The following is a 24,298-nucleotide window of genomic DNA, read 5'->3' on the forward strand; positions in this document are numbered from 1 at the left end:
GGCCTCGCTTGCAGCCGTTGTGTAGGGAATTGCAGACAGCCATGGCCCCGGCCTGGCGCTGAGAGACCCTGGAGCGGCGTCTGACGGTGATCAGCAAAGCCCCCGGCTGGCCCGAGTGCATCCTCACATAAGTGCGAAGATCCGGGGCTCGGGGTGCGACCGGGGTCTCAAGTGGACGCGGGTTACCGACCCCTGTCAAATTGTGTAGCTGGGGGAGGGTAAGCGGAAATGTAAATCACTTTCCCCCACATTTCAGAGTTTATACTTTCCTAGGCTATCAAAAATTAAAAAATTGTTTTTACATGTGGCTCTCCCAGTTGAATGTTATTGAAATCAACCTAACCTCAGTTATTAACGCCTAGAAGCTCCCCTTGAGGCTTATTTCGGCCCCCATCCCCCCCACACACAAACTGTGTTGGTTTCTCCTTCCGCCTTTGTGCTCCTAAAGCACTCAGTGTTTACCTGTCATCATACTTCATTGAAAGTACAAACTTGTCACTTGTCTGTCCCCCCCAACTAAGCTTCTTGAGAGTTAGAACTTTGATGTCTCTTCCCAGCACAAGCGTTTTATGTGCATTTTGTTGAAGAACTTCAAATATGATCTAAAAAATCATGACTCATTTGTATTCCAAACCCCAACCTCTCCCTTGAGTTCCCAGCTGACAGCAACTACAGACTGAGCTTAGTTGGAATTCAGTAGCACACATGGCTTTTAACGATTTTTAAAATTTTGGTACTCTCAGCATCGCAAATTCACTGTGTCCAAAATAGAGTAGAATGTTGTTTCTACCCACCTATACTCTGCCATCCCCTTAAGTCCTTTTCCCATGCTCCACCACTCAACCCTTGCCTGTTGCAGTAAATGGCAGTTATGTCTTTCCAGTTGCTCACACATAAAACTAGGCTGCTACTCCGATGTGTTCGTTTTTCTCTATTCTGTATCTAATTCCTTAGCAATCGTGTCAGTTCTACCTCCAAACAGTACTCAGTATATTCACTGCTCTAATTCCAGCTTAAATCACCATCATCCTTTTCCTGGAATGCTGCATCAACCTTCTAATCACTCTTTCCTCCTCTTCCTTCCTCCCTTCTTCCTTCGTGTAAATCATCATTTCATCCTTCTGCTTAAAATCTTCTCTTGTTGGCCGGGCGCGGTGGCTCAAGCCTGTAATCCCAGCACTTTGGGAGGCCGAGACGGGCGGATCACGAGGTTAGGAGATCGAGACCATCCTGGCTAACACGGTGAAACCCCGTCTCTACTAAAAAAAAAAAATACAAAAAACTAGCCGGGCGAGGTGGCGGGCGCCTGTAGTCCCAGCTACTCGGGAGGCTGAGGCAGGAGAATGGCGCAAACCCGGGAGGCGGAGCTTGCAGTGAGCTGAGATCCGGCCACTGCACTCCAGCCTGGGTGACAAAGTGAGACTCTGTCTCAACAAAAAAAAAAAAAAAAAAAAAATCTTCTCTTGTTTTCTTATTACACTTAAAATGGCAAACTCTTACCCTTGAGCCCTGCGGAATTTGGCTGCCATCAGTCTCTCCCACTTCACCTTCTGCCTCCTTCACACTCTAGCCCCGCTCACTTTTTCATTCCTCAGGCTTCCCAAGCTCAATTGCATCTTAGAGAATTTGTTCTTGCTGTTTCTTCTGCCTGGAATACGTGTTTCCCAATCTTTATAGGACTATCCTTACCTGTAGGTTTCATCTCAGATGTCACATCTAAGAGAGGTTTTCCTTGACCACTGTAGCCAAAGCAAATGTTGATCACGGAAGGAAAAAGGGAATGAATGAATGGAGTGGTGCAGAGTTGATAATTTAAGGCTAATTCACTACATATTTCCAAGCAAATCGATTTGTAATGCTTTTCCTGCCTAAAATTTATAAGCAGATTCACAAATACTTGGTTGTCAGGTTTTAGATATCATTGTGGCTCATCAGCTTATATGTTGTTGGGGCCAGAATCTATACTTACACTTCATTCCAATTTGATTTTACAGAAGAGTTGGGGTTTTTATTTTTCTTTTAATTAAGAGGGCTGTGAAATTATTACCTATAACTCTGAATCTCGTTTAATTCCTCCCAATAGGATTCAAGATGGATTGGCAGCAAAGTTCACTTCTTTAACAAAAGTGCTTCATGAGTTTAATCAAATATTGGAGAATGGTAGACTCCATGGAAGCCCTTTACAAAAACTTGTGATAGGAAGTTTTGATGATGAACAGACTTTGCAACAACCTGAGTTGCAAAATGACCCAATTTTACAAAGCTTCCAGAATGCAGTTAGTGAAACAAAGATGAAGATATCAGTCTTCTCCCAGGGAGTGAAGAACAGGAGTGTGAAGAGGATGGTTCAGAGACAGAGGCTGGTGGCCAGGAGGACCTAGAAGATTTAGAGGAGGAAGAGGAAGTGTCAGATATGGGTGGTGACAATCCTGATGTGAGTGAGAGAGCAAACTCAAGCAAATGCGATCTGAGGAAAAGCCCAGTTTTCAGTGCTGAGAATTCTGACCTTGACTTTGGTATCAAATTTGGAACAGCAGAGCAAGGTACAAAACAAAACCAAGAGAAAAGTCCACAGTAGACGAGAAATTCTTCCAACTCTTTGAAACGAAGGCTTATTTAGAAAACAGAGGAAAAGAAGAGGAATGAAAAGATGATGATGATGGTGAGGTGGACGATACTGATTGTTTTTTAAGATAGTGATTCTGATGAAGGTGAAGGGGGGCTGTTTGGAAGTGAAAAACTTAAAGTTTTGAGAGGAGAGAGCACTTTTTTCCTCCTCAAATTAGCTTTTGTTCTGTTTTTCTAGGAGAGATGTAATTGTAGTTAGAAAATTTAGAGCTAAGAAATACTGTGCTCTATCTTATCAGTTATAAATGAATCTGTACTTCCATTCAGTTTATGTTTCATTTGTTCCTCTAATAGTTTTATAGTAATGCTTTTAGTTGCCAATTTCACCTAATAACTATTTTTGGCTTATAGTATTATTAAGTTGGAAAGTAATGTAGACATACAGTATACATACAAATATATATGCGTGTGTTAGTGATGTATTTTTCTATTCCTAATTAATAGTTTAAAAAATCTTTTTATCTTAGTCAGGTAAAAAAAAGTTCCAGAAATGTGAAGTACAAAGATTTTTTGGATCCAGTTGAAAGTGATGAAGACATAGCAAGTGATCATAATGATGCGCTGGGTTCCAACAAGATGATGAAATTGCTGAAGAGGAAGCAGAAGAACTAAGCATTTCTGAAATGTGAGTATTTTCAACCATCCTTTACAATGTGAGCTAGAATTGCCCAATTATGTATCTGTACTTGTGGCTTTCACATATGTTTGTTTTAAGAAGTTAGATTCTCTCCTATCAGATATTCTCAAGATAGCCAGAGAAAAGTCTCTGGATTTAAAGGGACATTAGAGATCAATTAATGAAGAAAAATATTACTGGCAGTAGCAATCAAACCTTTCTTACCAGGAACTTTGATTTGGTTTTGTGCCCCCAAAATCCTGTTATTTTTGTGAGATAGGAGGTTTGTATTATAGATTGATGAATAATTTATTTTCTATATATTGGACACTTTTTGTTCTGTTTCTCCATAGCATTTCACTGAAATGATACCTTCTCTTCCTTAATACCTGAATAATTTTGGAAGTTCTGAGTATTTGGTTGCATTAGGCGTATAAAAGAAGAACTTTATTAAGGGAAAATATGTTTCCTTTTGTTTTTCTAATGGAAAGCAGAATATTTCTTTTGATAAGAGCTTTGGTAGTGTAGGGATGAAGATGATGACCTGGAAGAAAGTGAAGACAGTAAACAATGTAAAGAAAGCTTGAAAAGAGTGACCTTTGCTTTGCCAGATGATGAGGCAACTGAAGATGCAGGTGTTTGAAATGTAAAGAAAAATTCTGATGAAGTTAAATCCTCTTTTGAAAAAAGACAGGAAAAGGTAATTAGGAATTTAAGGAAGTTTTAATATGCTTGACATGATTGTGGAACTCAGACTACTAACAAATATTCCCTATTTTTCTTTTTTCTTCTTTTTTTTGATGGAGTCTTGCTCTGTCACCTAGGCTGGAGTGCAGTGGCGCAATCTCGGCTCACTGCAGCCTCTGACTCCTGGGATCAAGTGATTCTGCCTCAGTCTCCTGAGTAGCTGAGACTAGAGGTGCATTCCACCATGCCTGGCTAATTTTTGTGTTTTTAGAAGACATGGGGTTTTACCGTGTTGGCCAGGCTGGTCTCGAACTCCTGACCTCAGGTGATCCTCCTGCTTCGGCCTCCAAAAGTGCTGAGGTTACAGGTGTGAGCCACTGTACCTCAGCCTTCCCTATTTTTCTTATACCTATTAACCATTCTTTGAAAACAAATATCTTGGCCAGGTGTGGTGGCTTACACCTATAATCCTAGCACTTTGGTAGTCTGAAACGGGAGGATCACTTGAGTTGAGGAGTTGAAGACGAGCCTGGGCAACATAGTGAGACCTTGTCTCTACAAAAGATACAAAATTAGTGGGGCATGGTGGTGTATGCCTGTAGTCCAGCTACTCGGGTGGCTGAGGCGGGAGGACCACTTGAGCCCAGGAGGTCGATGCTGCAGTGAGCTACGATCACGTCACTGCTCTCCAGCCTGGGCGGTGGAGCAAGATCCTGTCTTAAAACAAACAAACAAACAAACAGAAAACTGAAAATATTGCTGCTACTCTCTAAAGCAAAAGCACGCTATATAGAGATGCCACATGGAAAGATCTGATTTGCAAAAATCAGTGCCTGCATTACCCAGCCTACAGCTTTCAATGTGGGGACTGTGTGTAAAATGGTTGTTTCTTTTCTCTCTCCTTATGTCTTTATATGTATAGCATGTCTCTCCTGACAAAGCTGTCCTGAGAGCCTCTTGTAACTGTTTTCACTGCTCTGGAGGATACCACCTGTGTCTTTAAGATGCTCCACAGATTTTGGTGAGTGCCAAATAATCGTAATTTTAATTAATACCATGACAAACATAGCTTCCAAAGTATGTCGTGATTTCAGACAAGTGAAATTTCATTTAAATTTAGTAGATGTAGTCTGGCTCCAATAATTTGGCTATATTATTTATCCAATCTTAACATTTTATTATAATAAAAATAAGAATAGTGCCAGGCATAGTAGCTGACACTTGTAATCCCAGCACTTTGGGAGGCTGAGGAGGAAGGATTGCTTGAGCCCAGGAGTTTGAGACCAGCCTGGGCAACATGGTGAAACCCTGTCTCCACTAAATTTTAAAGAATGAGCTGGGTTGGTAGCGTGAGCCTATATTCTCTGCTACTCAAGGGGCTGATAGGGGATGATCACTTCAGTCCAGGAGTTCAAGGCTGCTGTGAGCTATGATTGGACTGTGGCACTTCAGCCTGGGCAACAGAGCTGGAGAATAGGCAAATAAATCTAAATTAAATTCATCATTGTCAGATTGTCCCTAGAAGATAAATTCTAAGAAAAAAAAAACATCAAGTATCAATGAGTTAGTGTCCTCCCATCCCACTCCTCCTACCCTCCCCCCACAAAAAAGAAAGAAAGGTTTGGTTTTGCTTTGAAATTAAATCAGACCTTCAAGTGAAGTTTTAAGTAAATCACGAATAATTTATTGCAATTTCCACATGTAAAGAATACAGTAGAACTTTCAAACTTTTTTCTTTTAAAACTGTTAGAACATGAAAACCCAAACCTGACAAAGGTACCTGGCAAAGGTAGCATTAAAACACATCCTCTCTCATTCATGACTCATGACGCAGACGTAGCACAGTGGAAAAATTATGCCGCACAACCACGTGAACCTTATTCTTTGGAATCACTATTAGAAGATCTGGTATGATTCCTGGTTGCAAGACGTTAAGGAGAAAATACATGGTTCCCTCCATATATGTTAGAAAGACATTTGATAAAATTCAATATTTACTTCTAATTTTTTTTTTTACTCCTAGTGGATTATAAACACATCCAGCCAAAAGCTGCCATCATGCATGATGGGTGAAATTCTACAAACATCCCTTTAAGATCCGGAATAAGGTAAAAGGTCCAGTGTTACAGTTACCCCTGTTAATTAACACTAAGAGTTATTAACCACATAAGCCAGTGAAACTACAAAAGATAAGAGATTAGGAAAACTGGCAGGAGCCATGGTTCACACCTGTAATCCCAGCACTTTGGGAGTTCAGGAGCTCACAGCACTTGAGCTCAGGAGTTTGAGACCAGCCTGGGCAACGTGGTAAGACCTCATCTCTGCAAAAAAATACAAAATGAGCTGGGCGTGTTATATGCACCTGTGGTCCCAGCTACTTGGGAGTCTGAGGTGAGAGGACTGCTTGAGCCTGGGAGGCAGAGGCTGCAAGGAGCTGAGATGGTGTAACTGTCCTCCAGCTTGGGCAACAGGGCAAGACTCTGTTTCAAAAAAAAAAAAAAAAAAAGATTAGGGATACCAAAATGAAAATATTAGTGTTTGGAGAGAAAACTGAATGGATAAACTGATTCTATATGGGGAAAATAAGAGAATTCTCTAAGGTAGCTGAAAAAGCTGGCATTTTATACACTGAAGTCATAATTGTTGTCTTTTAGAAGTTAGAGTAATAAGAATTTGAATTTAGAGTCAAAAGTTTCAGGCTCCATCAAATACTAATATCCTAATCAAAGAATTACTCGGCCGAGCCTGGTGGCTCATGCCTGTGATCCCAGCACTTTGGGAGGCTAAGGTGGGCGGATCATGAGGTCAGGAGATCCAGATCATCCTGGCTAACACGCTGAAACACCATCTCTACTGAAAATACAAAAAATTAGCTGAGGGTGGTGGCGGGCGCCTGTGGTCCCAGCTACTCAGGAGGCTGAGGCAGGAGAATGGTGTGAACCCAGGAGGTGGAGCTTGCCATGAGCCTACATCGTGCCACTGCACTCCAGCCTGGGTGACAGAGTGAGAGACTCCATCTCAAAAAAAAAAAAAATTACTTAACTTTAGGATGCTCTAATAATCAAAATTGATAGTGGCTTGTGAACGGATAGATCACTTGAGTAGAATAGAGCCTAGAAATAAACCCAAATGCTTCTACGGGAGGTTAGTATATTATAAACATGACATTTTAAATCAATGAGGAGAAGAAATCATTTGCAGCTCACCCCACCATAGGCAGCAGGAATAGGAAATCACTGGCAGAATAAAAAGACAGTAAGAGCAGAATTGTGGAACAGTACATTTCTTGCTTCCCCACTTTTCAAAGTATTTTTTGCTTTTACACAAGTATAAGTGTAATATTATTTTCTAAGTGTATACTCATTCTTTTGTCTCTTTCTTAGATGAATGAAAAAAATTATACCTTTAGAAAAAGAGTTGTTAGAATAAAGCCTCGGCAGCGTCAGGGGGCAGTGACAGCACAGAAGAGGCCAGAGAATAGCCTCCTGGAGGGGACCCTGCGCCGTGACCATGCTGTCCGGATGGGTACGGGGCCCTCTTCTGCAGAGTGTTCAATTCTGTGCTTTTTCTATAGTTCCCTTTCATAGAAACATTTGGGGTGATGTTTCTTTTCCCTCAACTTTTTAGTTTAAAAACTTGCAAACACAGAAATGTTGATAAAATAATACAGTGAACATCTGTATGCTATTCAACTGGATTCACTAGTTAACGTTTTGTCATATTTGTTTTCTCTCTTCCGTGTATGAAAGATTGTTTATGTGCCCTTTTTCCCCCTGAATCATTTCAAAGTAAATTGCCAGTATCAGAGCATTTCACTGTTAGGTACTTTTGCAGATATCTTCTAAGAACCAGGACATTCTCCTATATAATCACAATACCATTGATCTCCCCAAAAAATTTAACATCAATACACTAATGATACATGACATGTAGATTATAATCAGCATTCTTGCAGTAATCTGTTCAGAAGCTTGCATCCTGTCACCATCCACTGATTAAATTTTGAACTCTAATTTGAAACCCTTGTCATCTCACTGCCTTCTTTCTTATACCCATTAAGTTAAAATGAGCTCTCATCTTATTTCAATGGAAAAGAGAATGGAAAAGAGGGGAAGAGTCCCTAGGTACCTGGGATAAAGTATGAGCACTTACTACCCTACGTATTCTAGTTCTGTAGTTTTCAAACTCCAGGGAGCATCTCAAGGCTTATTAAAGCACAGATAGCTGTCCCTCTTGCCCACTTTCTGATTCAGGAGGTGTGGGGCTGGCCCAGGAATCTGCATGTCTAACAAGTTCCCACGTGTTGCTGATGCTGAGGGTCTCAGGACTACAATGCAAGAATTAGTGGTTTAGTGGATATCTACCTAATGAATACATGCTGTATTTCCTTTAGCACCTGTGATTACAGAGGAAACACCTTTCAACTGGAAGATATCATTAAACAGGATAAGAGATCAGGTCAGTAAGAATTAAATGTAACTTAATTGAAATGTCACTGAAATTTTTAGAAATAATATGACAGGCCTGGCACAGTGGCTCATGTCTGTAATCCTAGCACTTTGGGAGGCCAAGGCAGACATATCCCTTGAGGTAAGGAGTTTGAGACCAGCCTGTCCAACATGGTAAAACTCTCTCTTTACTAAAAATACAAAAATTAGCTGGGCATGGTGGTGCATGCCTGTAGACCCAGCTACTCAGGAGGCTGAGCCAGGGGAATCGCTTGAACTCGGAAGATGGAAGTTGCGGTGAGCTGAGATGCGCCACTGCACTCCAGCCTGAGCCACAGAGCGAGACTCCATCTCAACATAAATAAATAAATAAATAAATAAATTAATTAATTAAAAAAATAAAGGGAGGATGGGGCAGCTTTGCATACTGCATGGCCTGAAAATGGGCTGATTTCCCTCAAGAGGCAGGGATTTAAGCTCTCTAGCCTACATGGGATATATACAGGAGAAAAAAGAAGAAAAAGAAAAGAAATGTAAATATAATCTCCCTGATTATAAAGGAAATCACATTCTTTTTGTAAAAATTTGGATGACAAAATATAAAGAATATATCTTCAATTTTGCCACTCAACACATTCTGGTTTGTTGCTTTTTACACTTTTTATGCCTAGAAGCATTTTAAAAAGGAGAATTGTAATATATGGTCTTTTGTCACTGACTATATTTTAAGCATGTTTCTATGGGAGAAATACATCCTGGCATCATCATTTTTAATAGCTGGATGTATGTTAAGTGAATCGTTGCCACCCCAGAGTGAATTTCCTTCCATATACATTTTAATGGACTCGAGTAAGGATTTTTGCACCAAATTCATAGAAGTAGAATTTCTAGAGGAAAATAATATAAAACAGTTTTAGGAATTTTAAAAGAAATGTTCAAATGATCTTGTAGGATTATTGGTTCAGTTTATACTCCCACCAACAGGGACAGAGCTCCAGGTTCCCCCTTCCATTTGTCATCTTGCTGGTCTATAAGCAGAACATCTCATTGTTTTCATTACATTTCTTTGATTTCTAGTGCTTTTGAATCTTTTTCATATGCTCATTGGCCATTTTTTTTTTCTTGTGGGAAGTGCCAGTTTCTCCATTGCCCATTTTCTGCTGGAAATCATTCATTTTTTTTCTGAGTAATTTTAAAGATTTCTTTATAGGCTAAGGATACAAGCCTTTTATCTGTCATTGAAGTTACAAAGACTTTCTCCCAGTAAGTAATTTGTCATTTCACTTTATTTATTTATTTTTGCTAGCAAAGCACCAAAGTCAAATTTCACTTTTTATCCTGCTGAATGAAAACACTTTAACTTAGCGATTTTAGTGGAAACAGGAGCAGGACAGAATGCAATATCTAGATCTCACTCTGTCACCCTGACTAGAGTGCAGTGGCATGATCATAGCTACTGCAGCCTCAAACTCCTGGGCTCAAGCAATTTTCCCACCTCAGCCTCCCAAGTAGCTCTAGGACTACAGGTGTGTGTCGCCATGCCCAGCTAATTTTTAAATTTTTTGTAGAGATGTGAATTCGCTATGCTGCGCAGGCTGGTTTTGAACTCCTGACTTACTGCACCTTGGCTTGCCAATATGCTGGGAGTACAGGCGTGAACTACTGCTCCCGGCCAAGAGCTTACTTTTGTTTGCTAGGAGTGTTCTTGGTATTTTTTTTTTTTTTTTGTATTTGAGGCTTTCATGCTAGTGCTGAAGTATTACACTCACCATCTGAGGTTTACAGGACTTTTGTTTTAATATTGAACAGAGGGAACTGTTTAGTTTTGCATCTTTGCAGGTATACAAAATGTGCCTACCAGGACTCTGCTTTGTATCCATTGAAAAGCAAGAAGTAATACATTGAAACTTTGCCTGCCTAGAGGCTTTGGAAGAATGGAGTGTTCTGGTTTAATTCTATTAACTTGGAAGGATGAAGGTGAAAACAATTCAAAACTTTAATTTCCTGTTGAATGCAATGTGAAAATATAGCCAGTGATTCCACCTTTCTTCTCTAGTAAGTTTGGACATTCAGATCTACTTGGTCTTTTATCATAGAACTCCTAGTGTGCCCGAGTCTTACATTGTGAAGATCCTTTTCTACAATATTACATGTAAGAGGATATAAATGATACTGGATGAGATCAGGCTGGATGAGAACTGATACTTGTAAACATACTTTTTAGACGAAATCTCTGATTGCCATTCACTTTCTATTTGAACTCGTAAAAATAAAACACATTGGCTGGAGGGTGGAAGTAGGAAGGAGATTTATGTCTTTTAATTGCACGTCATTGTTTCATATCGAGACAGAACTTATAGTATCCCTGGCTTTGAACCTACAGAAGGAAACGCATTTTTCTACCTGCTGTATGCCAGCGGTTCCTGAACACCTGGAGGGCTTATTGTAGCACGGATTGCTGGGCCCTACTCCAGAGTTTCTGAGAATTTACATGTATAAGACATTCCCAAGTGCTCCTAGTCCAGAGACTATAGTTTTGAGAGCTACTCTTATATACTAACTATAAATTGTAGAACTCTAGAAAAAAGCTTAGGTTGGTCTGGGATAAGCAGCACACAGGTAATGGAGCAAATCATGAACAAGTCAATCCTTGATCCCAGGTAGCAAGCACTACACAGTGACAGAACACAACTCTTGGTTTTCATGATTGCAAGTCATAGCCAAGTATCGAGTGAGAAATTCAGTTTCATTTTCAGGGCTTAGAGAGGCCAGGTGATTCTAGAAAAATAGGATTTACTGATTAACCTCATGAGAGTGGGAGTGATTTATGTCCTTTTTCTCTCCCCCATCACTTAACATTTAGCATTATTTTAGAACGATCCTGAATTTGTTTTAAACTTGTAAAGAATGTTGAGTGCTTATTAAAGAAAGCTTTCCGTGTGTGTGTGTGTGCATATGTATGTATGTAGGTATGTATTTAGAGACAGAGTTTCGTTGTGTAGCCCAGGCTGAAGTGCAGTGGCATGATTTTGGCTCACTGCAACCTCCGCCTCCCAGGTTCAAGGGATTCTCTTGTCTCAGCCTCCCAAGTAGCTAGGATTACAGGCACCTGCCACCGTGCCCAGCTAGTTTTGTATTTTTAATAGAGACAGGGTTTCATCATGTTGGCCAAGCTGGTCTTGAACTCCTGAACTTAGGTTATCCACCCACCTCAGCATCCCAAAGTGCTGGGATTACAGGCGTGAGCCGCCACACCCGTCTCAAAAGCTTTGTGTTTTTAAGGATGTTAGACAGGTTTCTTGTTTTTTTTTTAAACAAACCTTAACAATAATGTAGGCAAATAAGAGAAAGTTTTTCCAAAAAAGAGAAATGATTGTGATTATTTTATCTCATTGGAATGTTGGATAATATAGTCTACTTTATCAATCATCAAGCACACTATAAAATTTCTATTTTAATAGGATTTGTACCTCAATTGATGTAATACAATTTTTAAAGTGAAAGCCAGCCCCGCACCTGTCCTGGAGTGGACCGGAACAGCAGTTACATGGGCAGCTTTCCATGTGACACTACAGGTCCTTCATGACACACTGCTGTGCCATGTCTGCCCCCCCACCCCCCACCTCCCAGTAAGAGCTCTGTCTTCCTCTTTCTATAGGAAAAGAAGGCAAGCCACCAACATCAGGATGCCCTAAGGAGGGAGCTAGAGGTAAGTGGAGGGTGTGAAGTTCCCTCCTGTCCTCTGGAGAAGGTTTCTTTGCTTCTCTTTCAGCACTTGCTTGTCTTTTCTCCCAAAGGCTCAGGTTCCTACCATACGAATCCTTACATGTGAGAAAACTGAGCTTCAGACGGCACTCTATTACAGCCAGCGTGCTGTCCAGCAGTTGGAAGGTGGGAATCTGGCACCCGGTCATCCTTCAACCTGGCACTTTGACAGGCCTTTGTGGGGAGTCCTTTGGGCCGCATCTGAGTATCTCTCATTCCAGGACAGTCCAGGGATCTGGTGAGCCGCCTCCATGATTCATGGAAGTTTGCCGGAGAGTTAGAGCGGGCCCTCTCTGCTGTTGCTACACAGAAGAAGAAGGCCGACAGTGTGAGTCCAACCACCTGCCCCATCCCCTGGGAACCCGGCTTCACAGATGGAGGAGTGAGCCTAAAAGTCCCTTCTGCAGGATGGAGTGTCCTGCCCAGAAGACAGCATGGCCATTTCTTGCTGCTTTTGTGTGTGGTGGTTAGAGGCTGACAGGGGCTGAGTCAGCTGCTGTGGGTGAGTTGGGGGGTGCTGTGGGGAGCAAGCACTGGACATAGAGCTTGCAGGCCAAGTGCCCGCCCTGCCCATACTTGACTGTGGCCTTGGCCAAGTCCCAAGTGGCGGTTAGGATACTTGTACCATAAAGGTACAGAAGAGTAGCTTGAGTATGTTATTATTTGTGTTGAGAGAGAGAGCATGTATATGTGTGTGTGTGTATTATGGTAATATACATAAAACATATTTGTAAGGATCATGAAAAACTCAGGAGAGAGGAACAGTGTTTGGGGGAGATATTTCCCTTCTGTACTTTCTGAGTTTTGGACAATGCGAATGTATCATCCTTTCAAAAAGTCAATAAAAGATTAATGTCCTCCTTCTTACCTGTGCTGCTACCCCCAGTGAAAGAACAGAGAATCAGATATATGTGGGTGTGAAATCTCAGCTCTACGTGATCTTAGGCAAGCACTTAACCCTTAATACCCCATGTTTTTCATCTACACGATAGAGGTAACAATGGTAACTGTCTCCTATGGAGGTTGTGAGGATGAAATGGGACTGTTAGCGCAGTGCCTGGTGAAGCACTCAGTAAAGGTTCCAACAGTGGTAGTAATAACAGTAACAACCATAGCAATATTATCTGATCTCTCTGCACCCCTGTTTGCCAGCTATAAATTCAGTCTCTTTCCCTGTCTCTTCCACTTTACTGAGTTCTTTGAAAAACAAATGAGGGCCGGGTGCTCTGGCTCACGTCTGTAATGCCAGCGCTTTGGGAGGCCGAGGCGGGCAGATCATCTGTGGTTGGGAGTTCAAGACTAGACTGACCGACATGGAGAAACCCTGTCTCTACTAAAAATACAAAATTAGCCGGGTGTGGTGGCACATGCCTGTAATCCCAGCTACTCAGGAGGCTAAAGCAGGAGAATCACTTGAACCCGGGAGGCAGAAGTTGTGGTGAGATGAGATTGCGCCATTGCACTCCAGCCAGGGTAACAAGAGCCAAACTCTGCCTCAAAAAAAGAACAAAAACAAAAAGAAAAAGAAAGAAACAAAACAAAGAAAGAAAAACAAATGAGACCCTGGGCTTGGAAGTGCCTTGAGAGCATGTGAGGTGTGACTGGGAGTGGGGAGTGGTGTGTGGAGTGGTCACGGTGGCTGTTGTTCCTGGTCGGCCAGCCGCTCCTCTGCCTGCTCTGTCCTGGCTTCACCTTTCTCTATTTGCAGTACATCGAGGAGTTAACAAAGGAGAGGGACGCCCTGAGTCTGGAACTGTACAGGAACACGTAGGATGGGGGATGGTGGGATGGGAGGTCTGGGGGCTCTTAGCGTGGGGGGTGTGCTGGGAGGTGGGGGTACAGGTGAGCATGGTGAGAGGCTCATACAGGTTTTCATGTGTGCACAGGGAAGCTCTAGTGCCGGCTGTGCCACTGACCCATGGGGTAGCCTCAGCCAACTCATGTCTTCTCTCTGGCCTGCCACCTGGGGCTTTTAATTCCTGGGGTCCCATCCAATGCCACGGTTCTGTGGTTGTGGGGTGAAAGTAGAGGGTTGATCACCACAGCGGTCCTTTCTGTTCTTCGTTCATTCCTTTATCTACTGCCTCTGGTCATAGCATAACCCATGAGGAGCTGAAGGAGAAAAATGCCGAACTACAAGAAAAACTTCGACTTGTAGAATCTGAGAAGTCTGAGATCCAGCTCAATGTCAAGGAGCTAGAAAGGAAGCTGGAGAGGGCCAAGCTCCTGCTGCCACAGGCAAGTGGCTGCAGCCCTGGAGGTTGCAGGATTCCCATCCGGCTGGGACCATGGTCTAGGGATCAAGCAGGATATGGGGAGTCTCCAGCCAAGAGCTAGAAAATTTGGGCCCTTGTTCTGGTCCCACCATAGAATCCTCTAGAGTGTGCTAAAAATCTGCAAATTGGGGCCCTGCCTGGGGAATCGCAATCTCAGAGTAGGGATTAACAAAATATTTTTTAAAGGATCATAGATGAAAACCATTGTTTGATAGATTACATTTATATGACTATCCCATGAGTCTGTTTCCTTCTGAGGTTCAAACCAACTTTCACTGTTCCAGCAGCAGCTGCAGGAGGAGGCTGACCACCTGGGTAAGGAGCTGCAGAGTGTGTCCGCGAAGCTCCAAGCCCAGGTGGAAGAGAACCAGTTGTGGAACCGCCTGTACCAGCAACTTGAGGAGAAGATGTGGAGGCAGGAGGAGAAGATACGGGAGCAGGAGGAGAAGATACGGGAGCAGGAGGAGAAGATGCGGAGGCAGGAGGAGAAGATATGGGAGCAGGAGGAGAAGATGCGGAGGCAGGAGGAGATGATGCGGGAGCAGGAGGAGATGATGTGGGAGAAGGAGGAGATGATGCGGGAGCAGGAGGAGAAGATGCGGGAGGAGGAGGAGAAGATGTGGAGGCAGGAGGAGAAGATGTGCGAGCAGGAGGAGAAGATGTGGAGGCAGGAGGAGATGCACGAGGAGAAGGAGAAGATGAGGAGGCAGGAGGAGATGATGTGGGAGAAGGAGGAAAAGTTACGGGAGCAGGAGGAGAAGATTCTAGAGAAAGAGGGGAAGATGCGGGAGCAGGAGGTGAGGCTGTGGCAGCAGGAGAAGATGCAGGAGGTGAGGCTGCAGGAGCTGGAGGAGAGGCTGGTGGAGCTGGGGGGGAAGGCGAGCTCTGGGGGGAGCAGGTGGAGGTGGGTGCAAACCCTGGAGATCATACAGAACGACCTCACCACAACTTAGCAGATGGTGGTTGGCTCCCTCTGCTTTTCCACCAGTCTGTGGCCTACAGTGTAAATGGTGGGAAGAAGGGTGTGAGATTTGAGGCTGGGGAGGGAGGCATGGGCCTCTAGGCAAGGGAGGCAGTCACTTAGGCCTGGAGGAAGGGGGAAGGGGCCAGGGGCCAGGGGCCTGGGCAGGTGACAGAGCCCCTCAGTGCCCTCACTACCCCGTTTATGGGCCCAGAATCTGGAAGCCAGCCACTGCCTACCCTGACACCTATCCTGCAGGTGGAGCTGACACTCAGAGGAAGAGGAAAGAGCCCCAGGAAGAGGGGGGTACTGTTAGCAGCGTAGGATTGAGGAGTTGCAGGAGACTTTTAGAACAACTGGTCATTATGCCGACCGGGTATCCGCGCTAAGTTCGGCATAGATATGGCGACCTCCTGGGAGTGGGGGAACACCAGGGTTGCCTATGAATGGGGGAACTGGCCCAGGGCAGAAATGGAGCATGTCAGAACTCCCGTGTTGATTGGTAGTGGGACGGCACCTGGGCAACGTAGGGAGACGTTGGCTCTTCAAAAAAATAAAAGTAAAGAACAGCTGCTGATTTCCCTCTGGGGAGGGGCTGGCCAGGGTTGCACAGTGAGGGTGGGGGCAGAGGTGGGCCCATTGTTACCTCCCTTGTTGGGTTGTCTGAGGAGCCCTCTGGCCACTCCCCACAGGAGATGCACTGGACAGGGAGGAGGTGGAGGAGGAGGAGGCACCTCAGCCCATGCCAAGCATCCCAGAGGAACTGGAGAGCCGGGAGGCCACGGTGAGCCTGACTCTGCCTACCCCAGCTTTGCCGTCTCCCTTGGTGGCCCCTCCCAGACCCCCTTAGCTCTTGGTTTCCCGCCTTCTCATTTCTCCGGACCCTCTAAGTCATGCAGCATCTCTGCGGGGCTGGGTGTGGAGGTGGGTGTGGGCACGGGTGTGGCGACTGAGCACCTTTCCCTCCAGGTGGAGCTGGTGTTTCCGCTTGTGAGCGACCGTAACCAGGGACGTGGCGGATTGCGGGCAGCTGCCCAGAACCCTGCGGAAGAGTCTGCACCAGGGATCCCGGTCCCTCAGGGGCTCGGGGCTGCCAACAAGCAGGGTGGTGAGTAGAGCCCTTGGGCGAGGGGGGCAGGCAGGAGCAGGGGAGGGCTCGCACAGCGCTCAGTTTCCTGCCTTTCTCCCTCCAAAGATCTCTACAGCAAGCCCTGCCTGCCATTCTTCTACCGCGCACATGACAAGAAGGCAAAAATAATAAACATCTAAAAGCCGGCAGCGAGGCCTGGAGAACAGTCAGCTGCCATGTGACTGTTTACAATATAGTCAGAACACAAACCTGAAAACAAAAAAAAGAAAAGAAAATTTATTTATTTTAAATTGTGGCAAAATACTGGCCAGGCACAGTGGCTCACACCTGTAATCCCAGCAATTTGGGAGGCCGAGATGAATGGACCACCTGAGGTCAGGAGTTCAAGACCAGCCTGGCCAATACAAAAATTAGCCGGGCATGGTGGCACATGCCTGTAATCCCAGCTACTTGGGAGGCTGAGGCAGGAGAATCGCTTGAACCCGGGAGGTAGAGGTTGCAGTGAGCTGAGATTGTGCCACTGCACTCAAGCCTGGGTGACAGAGCGAGACTCCTTCTCCAAAAAAAAAAAAAAAAAGAAAGTTTCTTGCTTATCTTCCTTACATGTGTGTTTCTATTGTTTTTGGGTTTTTTTGTTTTTTTTTTCTTGTTCTTTCTCATTTAGTCTTGTCTTGTCTTACGGCGTTCCTAGTAAACTTTTAGCTGCCTGCAGAGAGTATTGACTTTGACTTTATGGCACACAATTGGAGTAAGCGCAGATCACCTTCGTGTAGTTTGGGACTAAGCTGGTTCAAAGCAGGCTTTAGTTTTTGTGACAGCTGGTCTATTTTTTATTCATTTGGACTCCTAGGGGTGGCCCTTCCAGGGTCCCCACCAAGGTCCCATCTCCTTACTGGGACCCAAATTCTCATGAGGTCATTTCAGTCCTGTGAGTGCCAAACATTCAGCTAGGCTCTCCAGCCTCTTAACCACCACTTCAGACTCAGTTTCTTAACCTCTTAGCCCTCTGTTGTTTACCAATCACCAAATGTGGGAAAAGCACTACATACTGTCAGGGTCACCTCCTAGGCCTGGTCACTCAAGTCCTGGCGTGAAGGTAATCGAAGGTCTCCAATTACCTTCAAGTAGTTTTTCTTGGTGGGGGACACATTTTTGTCCAGGTTTTTTAACTGCTGTTGTGGGGAGGCTAATCTATAACAAGCTACTCTGCCTTCAGTGAAAACCTTCATGTCTTTTTTTTTTTTTTTTTTTGAGATGGAGTCCCGCTGTTGCCCAGGCTCTAATGCAGTGGCAGGATCTCTGCTCACTGTAACCTCTGCCTCCTGGGTTCAAGCAATTCTCCTGCCTCAGCCTCCTGAGTAGCTGGGATTACAGGCGTGTGTCACCATATCTGGCTAATTTTTATATTTTTAATAAAGACAGGATTTAACCATGTTTTCCAGGCTGGTCTTGAGCTCCTGACTCAGGTGATATACCCTCCTTGGCCTCCCAAATGCTAGGATTACAGGCGTGAGCCACTGCGTCTGGCCCATCTGTCTTTTTAAAAATGTTTTTAATTTGAGGTATAATTCACATTCAGTGAAAAGCACAGATCTGCTTTACATTTTGATGAGTTTTAACAAATGCATTACCCATGTATCCCACCTCTTTTGAAGATAAAGAACATTCCTATCATCCAGAAAGTTCTCCTGTGCTTTAACCCTGTCCGGCACTCCCCCAGCAGCTGATGAACGTGCTGAGGACATTGGTACAGGATTCTGGCCTCCCCAAAAGAGCTGCTTTGAGAAGCCTGCTTGCCTTACTCAGCACTAAGTCCCTGCCTGCTCTCTCAAGATTTCCATCTTTAAACTGGTTGTACCTATAACCCTCCCTCATCAAGTCAAAGATAAACAAACCCTGAAAAAAAACACCCCTTCCTGGCCCAGCAGCCACAGCCTAATCTTTCCTGTATCCCCAACTATCAGACATGTCACTCGCCGGCTGGTTCACCCTCACTAGGGTGGCAGCTGTACAGGAGCAGCTGGGCTCACCCATTAGCAAGAAGCCAATAGCTGGACAGTGACACTCAGACCCCAGCCTGGGAGAGCCTGGCTGAAAGCCCCCTTCTTTCTGGACCTACTGTGGAGACAGGGGGCGGAGCATCCACAACTCTACTGCCCTCCTCATCCTTCAGCTGTGCTTCCTCCTGGGAGACGGAGCTGTTCATTCATTTGGCCAAAGCCTTCTTGAGGGCTGTAGGTTTGACAGGCTGGGTGTGTGGGGGCCACCGTGCTAGAGAGAGAGGCTGGTGTGTCAGAAGGCAGCCACCTGGCCAGAGGAGAGTCAACCCCCTTGGTGTCCTCCTTCCCCTGGCTGGACACAGCGCCCTGCACTCTCCACATGTGACTGCTCCCCTCAGAGCCGCTTCCAGGGGAGGGGTTCTAACCCTGTGGGTGGGGACACTGTGTTAGTTTACAGTGGGCCATGGCTCCCTCTGACATCTCCAACTCAGAGGCAGTGGAGAGAAGATGAGAAATTCCCTGCACCTCCTCCCTCAGCACCCACCTCTGCATACATCCACATATGGAGACCCTGACGGTGGTCCCTGGGAGTGCCGCCATCTGCGCCTCCTTTCCATGCCTGCAGCAGCCATGCCCACTCTCCAGACCCTCACCCACCTGGCTCAGTAGAGGCTGCACTGCCCTGGGTCCTGCCCCTACACCTGGGCCTCTGTACCCATCATTTTCCCCAGTCTGGTTCTTATTTCCCCCAACAAGTAGGGAGTCGGTAAGGTCACCTGCTGAGCAAGCTGGGGGAGAGAGTAGGGCGGGGCTGGGAGGATGAGGAGGAAAAGCTTATAGTCCTGCTGGAGACTCAGCTGAGCAGAGACTATACAGGCCCATTGGCTGCCTAGCCAGTGGTGACCCCGCTCCCACCCTCACTTCTTTTTTGTTAACAAAACTGTGGACTCATTAAATATTGGAAACCTATAAACCTCATGGACCCTCCTCCAGCCTCCCCGCCATGCATTGGTGAGTCTAAATCAACTCTAGTCATTTCATTCCTCTGGACACTGATTGCCTGGGGCTTGGGCATGAGCTGCCTCTTCACTTGAGCCTGAGCCACAGGTGTCCTCTGCACCTACCAACTGATGCACTGGGCCAGGGAGAGCTCCGTCTCGATGGAGATGAGCTGTGAGGAGCTGGTGGCTGGGTGGATCAGGATGTTGTAATGGGTTTTGTTCAGAGGGTCATCCATCAGCTTCTGCTCGGCATGGGCCATGCAGCAGTCCCCTGGCTAAGAACACAGACATGCTGGGCCCTTGTGCAGCTGTCCCCCACTGCAGCTGACAGCTATGAAGCGGGAGCCGAGAGGGCCAGGGAGCACAGGCACCCCGAGGGCCAGCTGAAGCAGTGAAGGTGCTGGCGGGCCTGGCTCTCCCTGGGGACTTCAAATGACATTCATGACAGAGCTCAGCTACCTCCTCCCATGCCACACCTCTTCCTCCTCCTCCTCCTCCCTCGATTAGTGAACAGCATCCCACGCTCCACACATCTGAGACAAAACTGGGTGTCTCTTCCAGACTCCTCCCTCGGTTCATCCAAGTGGCCACCAAGTCCTGTCTGTCCTCCCATCTCCACGGCTACAGCCATGTCCCTGCCTCCCCCGCCCTGTCCACCTTCTGGTCTCTCCACCCGCACTCTGTCCCCGCCATCCATGTGCCATACAGTGGCAGACTGGTCTTTCTACAGCACACTGGACTAGCGCCCTTCCCTGCCCACAGCTCTCAGAGCTGGAGGTGGAGTTGAAACCCATGGTTTGGCATTCAGAGCTCTTTCCCCCTCGGCACTGGCTTATCCAAAGTGCTCACAGTGCGGGGCAGGAGCCCCTGACTCAAATGTGGGTGTGGTGCACAACTGGGTCATAGGCTTTCCCTAAGAAGAGACAGGGCTGAGATGCGGAGCTTTTCTGGGTTCAGAGTTAGACCCACAGAGTGCAAGGTTTCTCCGAGACACCAAATGGAGGGTCCAGCTGGCAGCTGGCTCCTGGTCTGGAGCTTCAAGGAGAGGTGTCAGCTCTGAGCCACATTCAATAGCCAGCTGAAATGAAGCCTCCTGCAGGGAGTCCCTGGACCTTCCACAGCCTCAGATCTGCCCCTCTGCATACGCCAGAGCCCTTGCCAAGTGGCGTTTGGTTCTTCATGTCATCTCCCTCCCATGTCTGGGAGTAAAGGTGAGGTGCAGGGACTTGAGCTTGTGTACTCTGGTGTCTTAAAGGAGAATGTGTCAAGTAGAGTGGAGGCGGCTTGGAAAGAGGGAGACTCAGAGGAGAGTGAAGATCACGTGACCAGGCGAGCCTGGGAGCAGGAAAAGAGCGTGAGCAGAGGAAACTGCTGGGGCAGGGGAGCAGATGGGAGGATCAGGGAATGAGGGGGCTGGAGAGGTGGGGTTGGGGATGCTGGCGAGGGGCTTCCTGGCTCGCCAGGCTCAGGAGTCGGTTACATCCTCCCACAAGGACCAGCTCACCTGGTCGCCCCAAAGCCCTCCCTCTGTGGATGGGCCCAGAGGGCCCAGAACATAGATTACCCAATTGAGCAGGACTGAGGCAGACTCAGGTGGTGCTGGGCTGGACTCCTGGCTGTGGGGAGCAGCCGCCACCGTACCTACTGCATCCACTTTCCAACTTGCTGCCCATCTGAGCAGATGCAATATTAGGCACTTTGTGTAACGTGCTCCTAGCGCACCTCTTGCCTGCTGCCCCTCCTGCAGAGTGCCTGGGCACTCCAGAGGGGACATGACCTTCCTGTGGAGGCTTGGCCTAGATTCTGAGTCCTGCCTTGCATACCTGGGGCTGCTACCCCAGAGGCCAGCTGCTTGAGTACCCTGGAAGCCTGTCTGTAGCCCAGGCTACAGCTGGGTCCATCCCACAGCCCTTCTTTAGTGCATCTATTTGGACTGACTGCTCATTTCATAGAGAGGGCTGTGTCTTGCCCCAGCCCATTTGGCATGTCTAAGGCAGCTGTGGGGACAGAATCTGCAGCTCCCAGGCCCCAGCCCTGCAATAGTAGGAGAGGCTGGACCCACATCTCTGAAGTCCCAACGGGCTGGTGCGAGCGGGCTCCTGAGTCCAGGGCTGCTCTGCAGGCTGTGGGGCTCATGCACCAGCTCTGAGCCCACTTGTTGTGCTCAGGTTGCTCACCTTTGGGCCTGTCCTGCCTCTCAGGCATTCGGCTGACCCTGAGGTCCTCTCCCTCATCTTGACCACCAGCTACGGGTTCTGACTTAGAGGTTCCCAGAACCTTAGACCATTTGGCCCTCCCCCCATTTCTCAGCTGAGGAAACTGAGCCCAAAGAGGGGAAGCAACTTTCGCAAGGACCCCCAGCAAGTAGAGGCAGAACCAGGTCTAGGAGCCTCTTCTCGACAGAGCTTCTCCCTGTCCACCTGCCTTGGCCTCCCTAAGAGAGATCAGAGGCATGGGCCACTGTGCCCGGTCTAGTGCTTTTTTTTTTTTTTTTTTTAAACCAAAAAAATGACGAAGCCTCAGGAGCAAAAGTTGACACACAAATACATTTTATTGAGAATATTTTTGTGTGGACCTTAAACAGAAGGAAAATTAGACTGCATTTTGGTGTATCCAGACTAAATGGTGACTGATATTAAAATGAAATTATCCTTAGGATTTGCAGTCTTAGAGAAAACTTTTTCATTTTTGTTTTTTTGGGTTACAAATTGTCTTCATTTACATTTGAGAACAGTGAGTCACAGAGGGATTAAGTAACTTATTCAAGATCTAACAAGTCTTTGATTTGAACCCAATCTTTTAACTCTGAGAATTCAGTCACTCTTATTTGGAAAAACTTTCAACTGATATGGATCCTCTAATTTGGGCTTCCTATTATTCATTATTAGTCAGAAGTTTTGCAAGCAGGCAGAATTCATTTTGCCAATTACAGAATTTTCCCTCAGTTGCAGTCAAGGTTCATAAAACTATAACTATTTATCTTTAATTATCAATTTTTTTTTAGATGGGTTCACGCCCTTCTCCTGCCTCAGCCTCTCAAGTAGCTGGGATTACAGGCATCTGCCACCATGCTCGGCTAATTTTTTTTTTTTAATTTTTAGTAGAGACGGGGTTTCACCGTGTTAGCCAGGGTTGTCTCAATCTCCTGACCTTGTGATCCACCCGCTTCAGCCTCCCAAAGTGCTGGGATTACAAGAAATTTTATTTTTTGACACAAGATCTTGCTCTGTTGCTCAGACTGGAATCCAGTGGCACAGTAATAGCTCATTGCAGCTTTGAACTCCTGGGCTCAAGGGATCCTCTGCCTCAGCCTCCCAAGTATCTGGGACTACAAGTGCATACCATCACCTCTGGCTAATTTTGCTTAAAAAAGTTTGTAGAGATAGGGTCTTGCTATGTTGCCCAGGCTGATCTCAAACTCCTGGCCTCAAGCAATCCTTCTGCCTTTTTCTCCCAAAGTGCTGAGATTACAGGTGTCAGCCGTTGCACCTGGCCAAAACTATAACTTTATATATATACATACACACACACACACACACACACGTGTATATCTGTTTAATATCAAAGATGCAAATTAATACTTTATTTGAGTGAGCATATTAAAAATGCAGAAAATATTGAAGTAGTTTTTTATTTTAAATAGCATTCTGTATATTTTAGGTATACAACATGATTTTATGGGATATATATAGATGGTTAAAAGATTACTGCAGTGAAGCAAATTAACGTATCCTTCAACTCACATAGTTACCCATTTTCTTTTTGTTTTGGTGGCAAAAGGAGCTTAAAATCTCATTTAGTGTGAATCCCAAATACAGCACAATTTTATTACATATATTTCTCATGTTGTACATTATATTTCTAGACTTGTTCATCCTACATATCTGCTACTTTGTATCCTCTGAGCTACGTCTCTCCATTTTCTCACTTGCCCCCCAAGTAATTTCTTAAAGTGTCTCATATAAGAGGGCAGTAGCTTTCAGCTTAAACTTTTTCTCTGCATATATTTAAGTCAATTTCCTTGAGGTATGCTTTTCTCTTCAGAATAGATGTAGGTGTACCACTTAGATGTTGACACTAATTTACACAGAACTTATCTTCTGCACATCTGTCTCTATCTCCATCTGTGTCTCCATCTTTGTCTCTATCTATCTATCTATCTATCTATCTATCTATCTATCTATCTATCTATCTATCTACCTACCTACCTACCTACCTAAAGCAAATTCATGCCCTTCTCCTATTTATGGAATCGAGACCACAGACGGAGATGAGGGAAGGAATTTGGCAGGAATGGGGATGTGTATTATCTGTGGCATAAGGAAACTTTACAGAACTAGGGTCAAAAGTATACTTTCTAGTTCTTTCCCACAGCTTTTCACTTTGATGTAGTCCTTGTCAGGCAACTGAAGTTTTATTTAAGTTCCCTGATTCTGAGAACATGAAGGTATAGTATTCAAGTTTGGTCCCTTGAAATAAAAAATTTTGTGAAAAATTTGTCATGCAATACATGGCCTTTTGTATCTGGCTTCTGTCACTTTGCCTAATGTTTTCAAGGTGCATTCATGTTGTGGAGTGGACCTGCACTCATTCCTTTTTTTTTTTTTTTTTTTTTTTTTTGCCAAATTATATGATACACAGGTGTTCCTCAACTTAACTGTGTCCTGATAAACCCATCTTAAGTTGAAAATATCATAAGTTGAAAATGGATTTACTACCTTGATAAATCTATCCTAAAGCCAAAGAATCTCATGTTGAACCATCGTAAGTTGGAGACAATCTGAATGACATTTCTGTTATCCATTCATTGGCTGACAGACATTAGG

The 24,298-nt window shown here is 45.3% G+C and overlaps 1 protein-coding gene and 2 pseudogenes across 1 annotated transcript; 2 read left to right on the forward strand and 1 right to left on the reverse strand.

The window, feature by feature from the left end:
• The first annotated feature begins 41 nt into the window (after nt 1–41).
• On the forward strand, nt 42–3,240 carry LOC105468336 (U3 small nucleolar ribonucleoprotein protein MPP10-like; annotated as a pseudogene).
• A 4,083-nt stretch (nt 3,241–7,323) lies between these two features.
• Nucleotides 7,324–18,129, forward strand: LOC105468338 (golgin subfamily A member 6-like protein 26). Its single transcript, XM_071067282.1, has 11 exons — nt 7,324–7,456; nt 8,325–8,389; nt 12,038–12,088; nt 12,177–12,270; nt 12,366–12,472; nt 13,853–13,911; nt 14,241–14,382; nt 14,705–15,250; nt 16,074–16,165; nt 16,351–16,489; nt 16,577–18,129. The coding sequence occupies exons 1-10, from the start codon at nt 7,453–7,455 to the stop codon at nt 16,373–16,375; spliced, it is 1,185 nt and encodes a 394-aa protein (XP_070923383.1). The 5' UTR covers nt 7,324–7,452; the 3' UTR covers nt 16,376–16,489; nt 16,577–18,129.
• Nucleotides 18,130–20,539: 2,410 nt separating this feature from the next.
• Nucleotides 20,540–21,706, reverse strand: LOC139364034 (uncharacterized; annotated as a pseudogene).
• Nucleotides 21,707–24,298: the final 2,592 nt, after the last annotated feature.

Source organism: Macaca nemestrina, chromosome 7, assembly GCF_043159975.1.
Source record: "Macaca nemestrina isolate mMacNem1 chromosome 7, mMacNem.hap1, whole genome shotgun sequence".
In the NCBI taxonomy this organism is placed as follows: domain Eukaryota; kingdom Metazoa; phylum Chordata; class Mammalia; order Primates; family Cercopithecidae; genus Macaca; species Macaca nemestrina.

Coding starts and splice junctions, on each gene's coding strand:
- LOC105468338 (XM_071067282.1), top strand. Junction 14,383..14,704: donor CCAAGCTCCTGCTGCCACAG/GCAAGTGGCTGC, acceptor TCACTGTTCCAG/CAGCAGCTGCAGGAGGAGGC. Junction 15,251..16,073: donor AGCAGGAGAAGATGCAGGAG/GTGAGGCTGCAG, acceptor CACTCCCCACAG/GAGATGCACTGGACAGGGAG.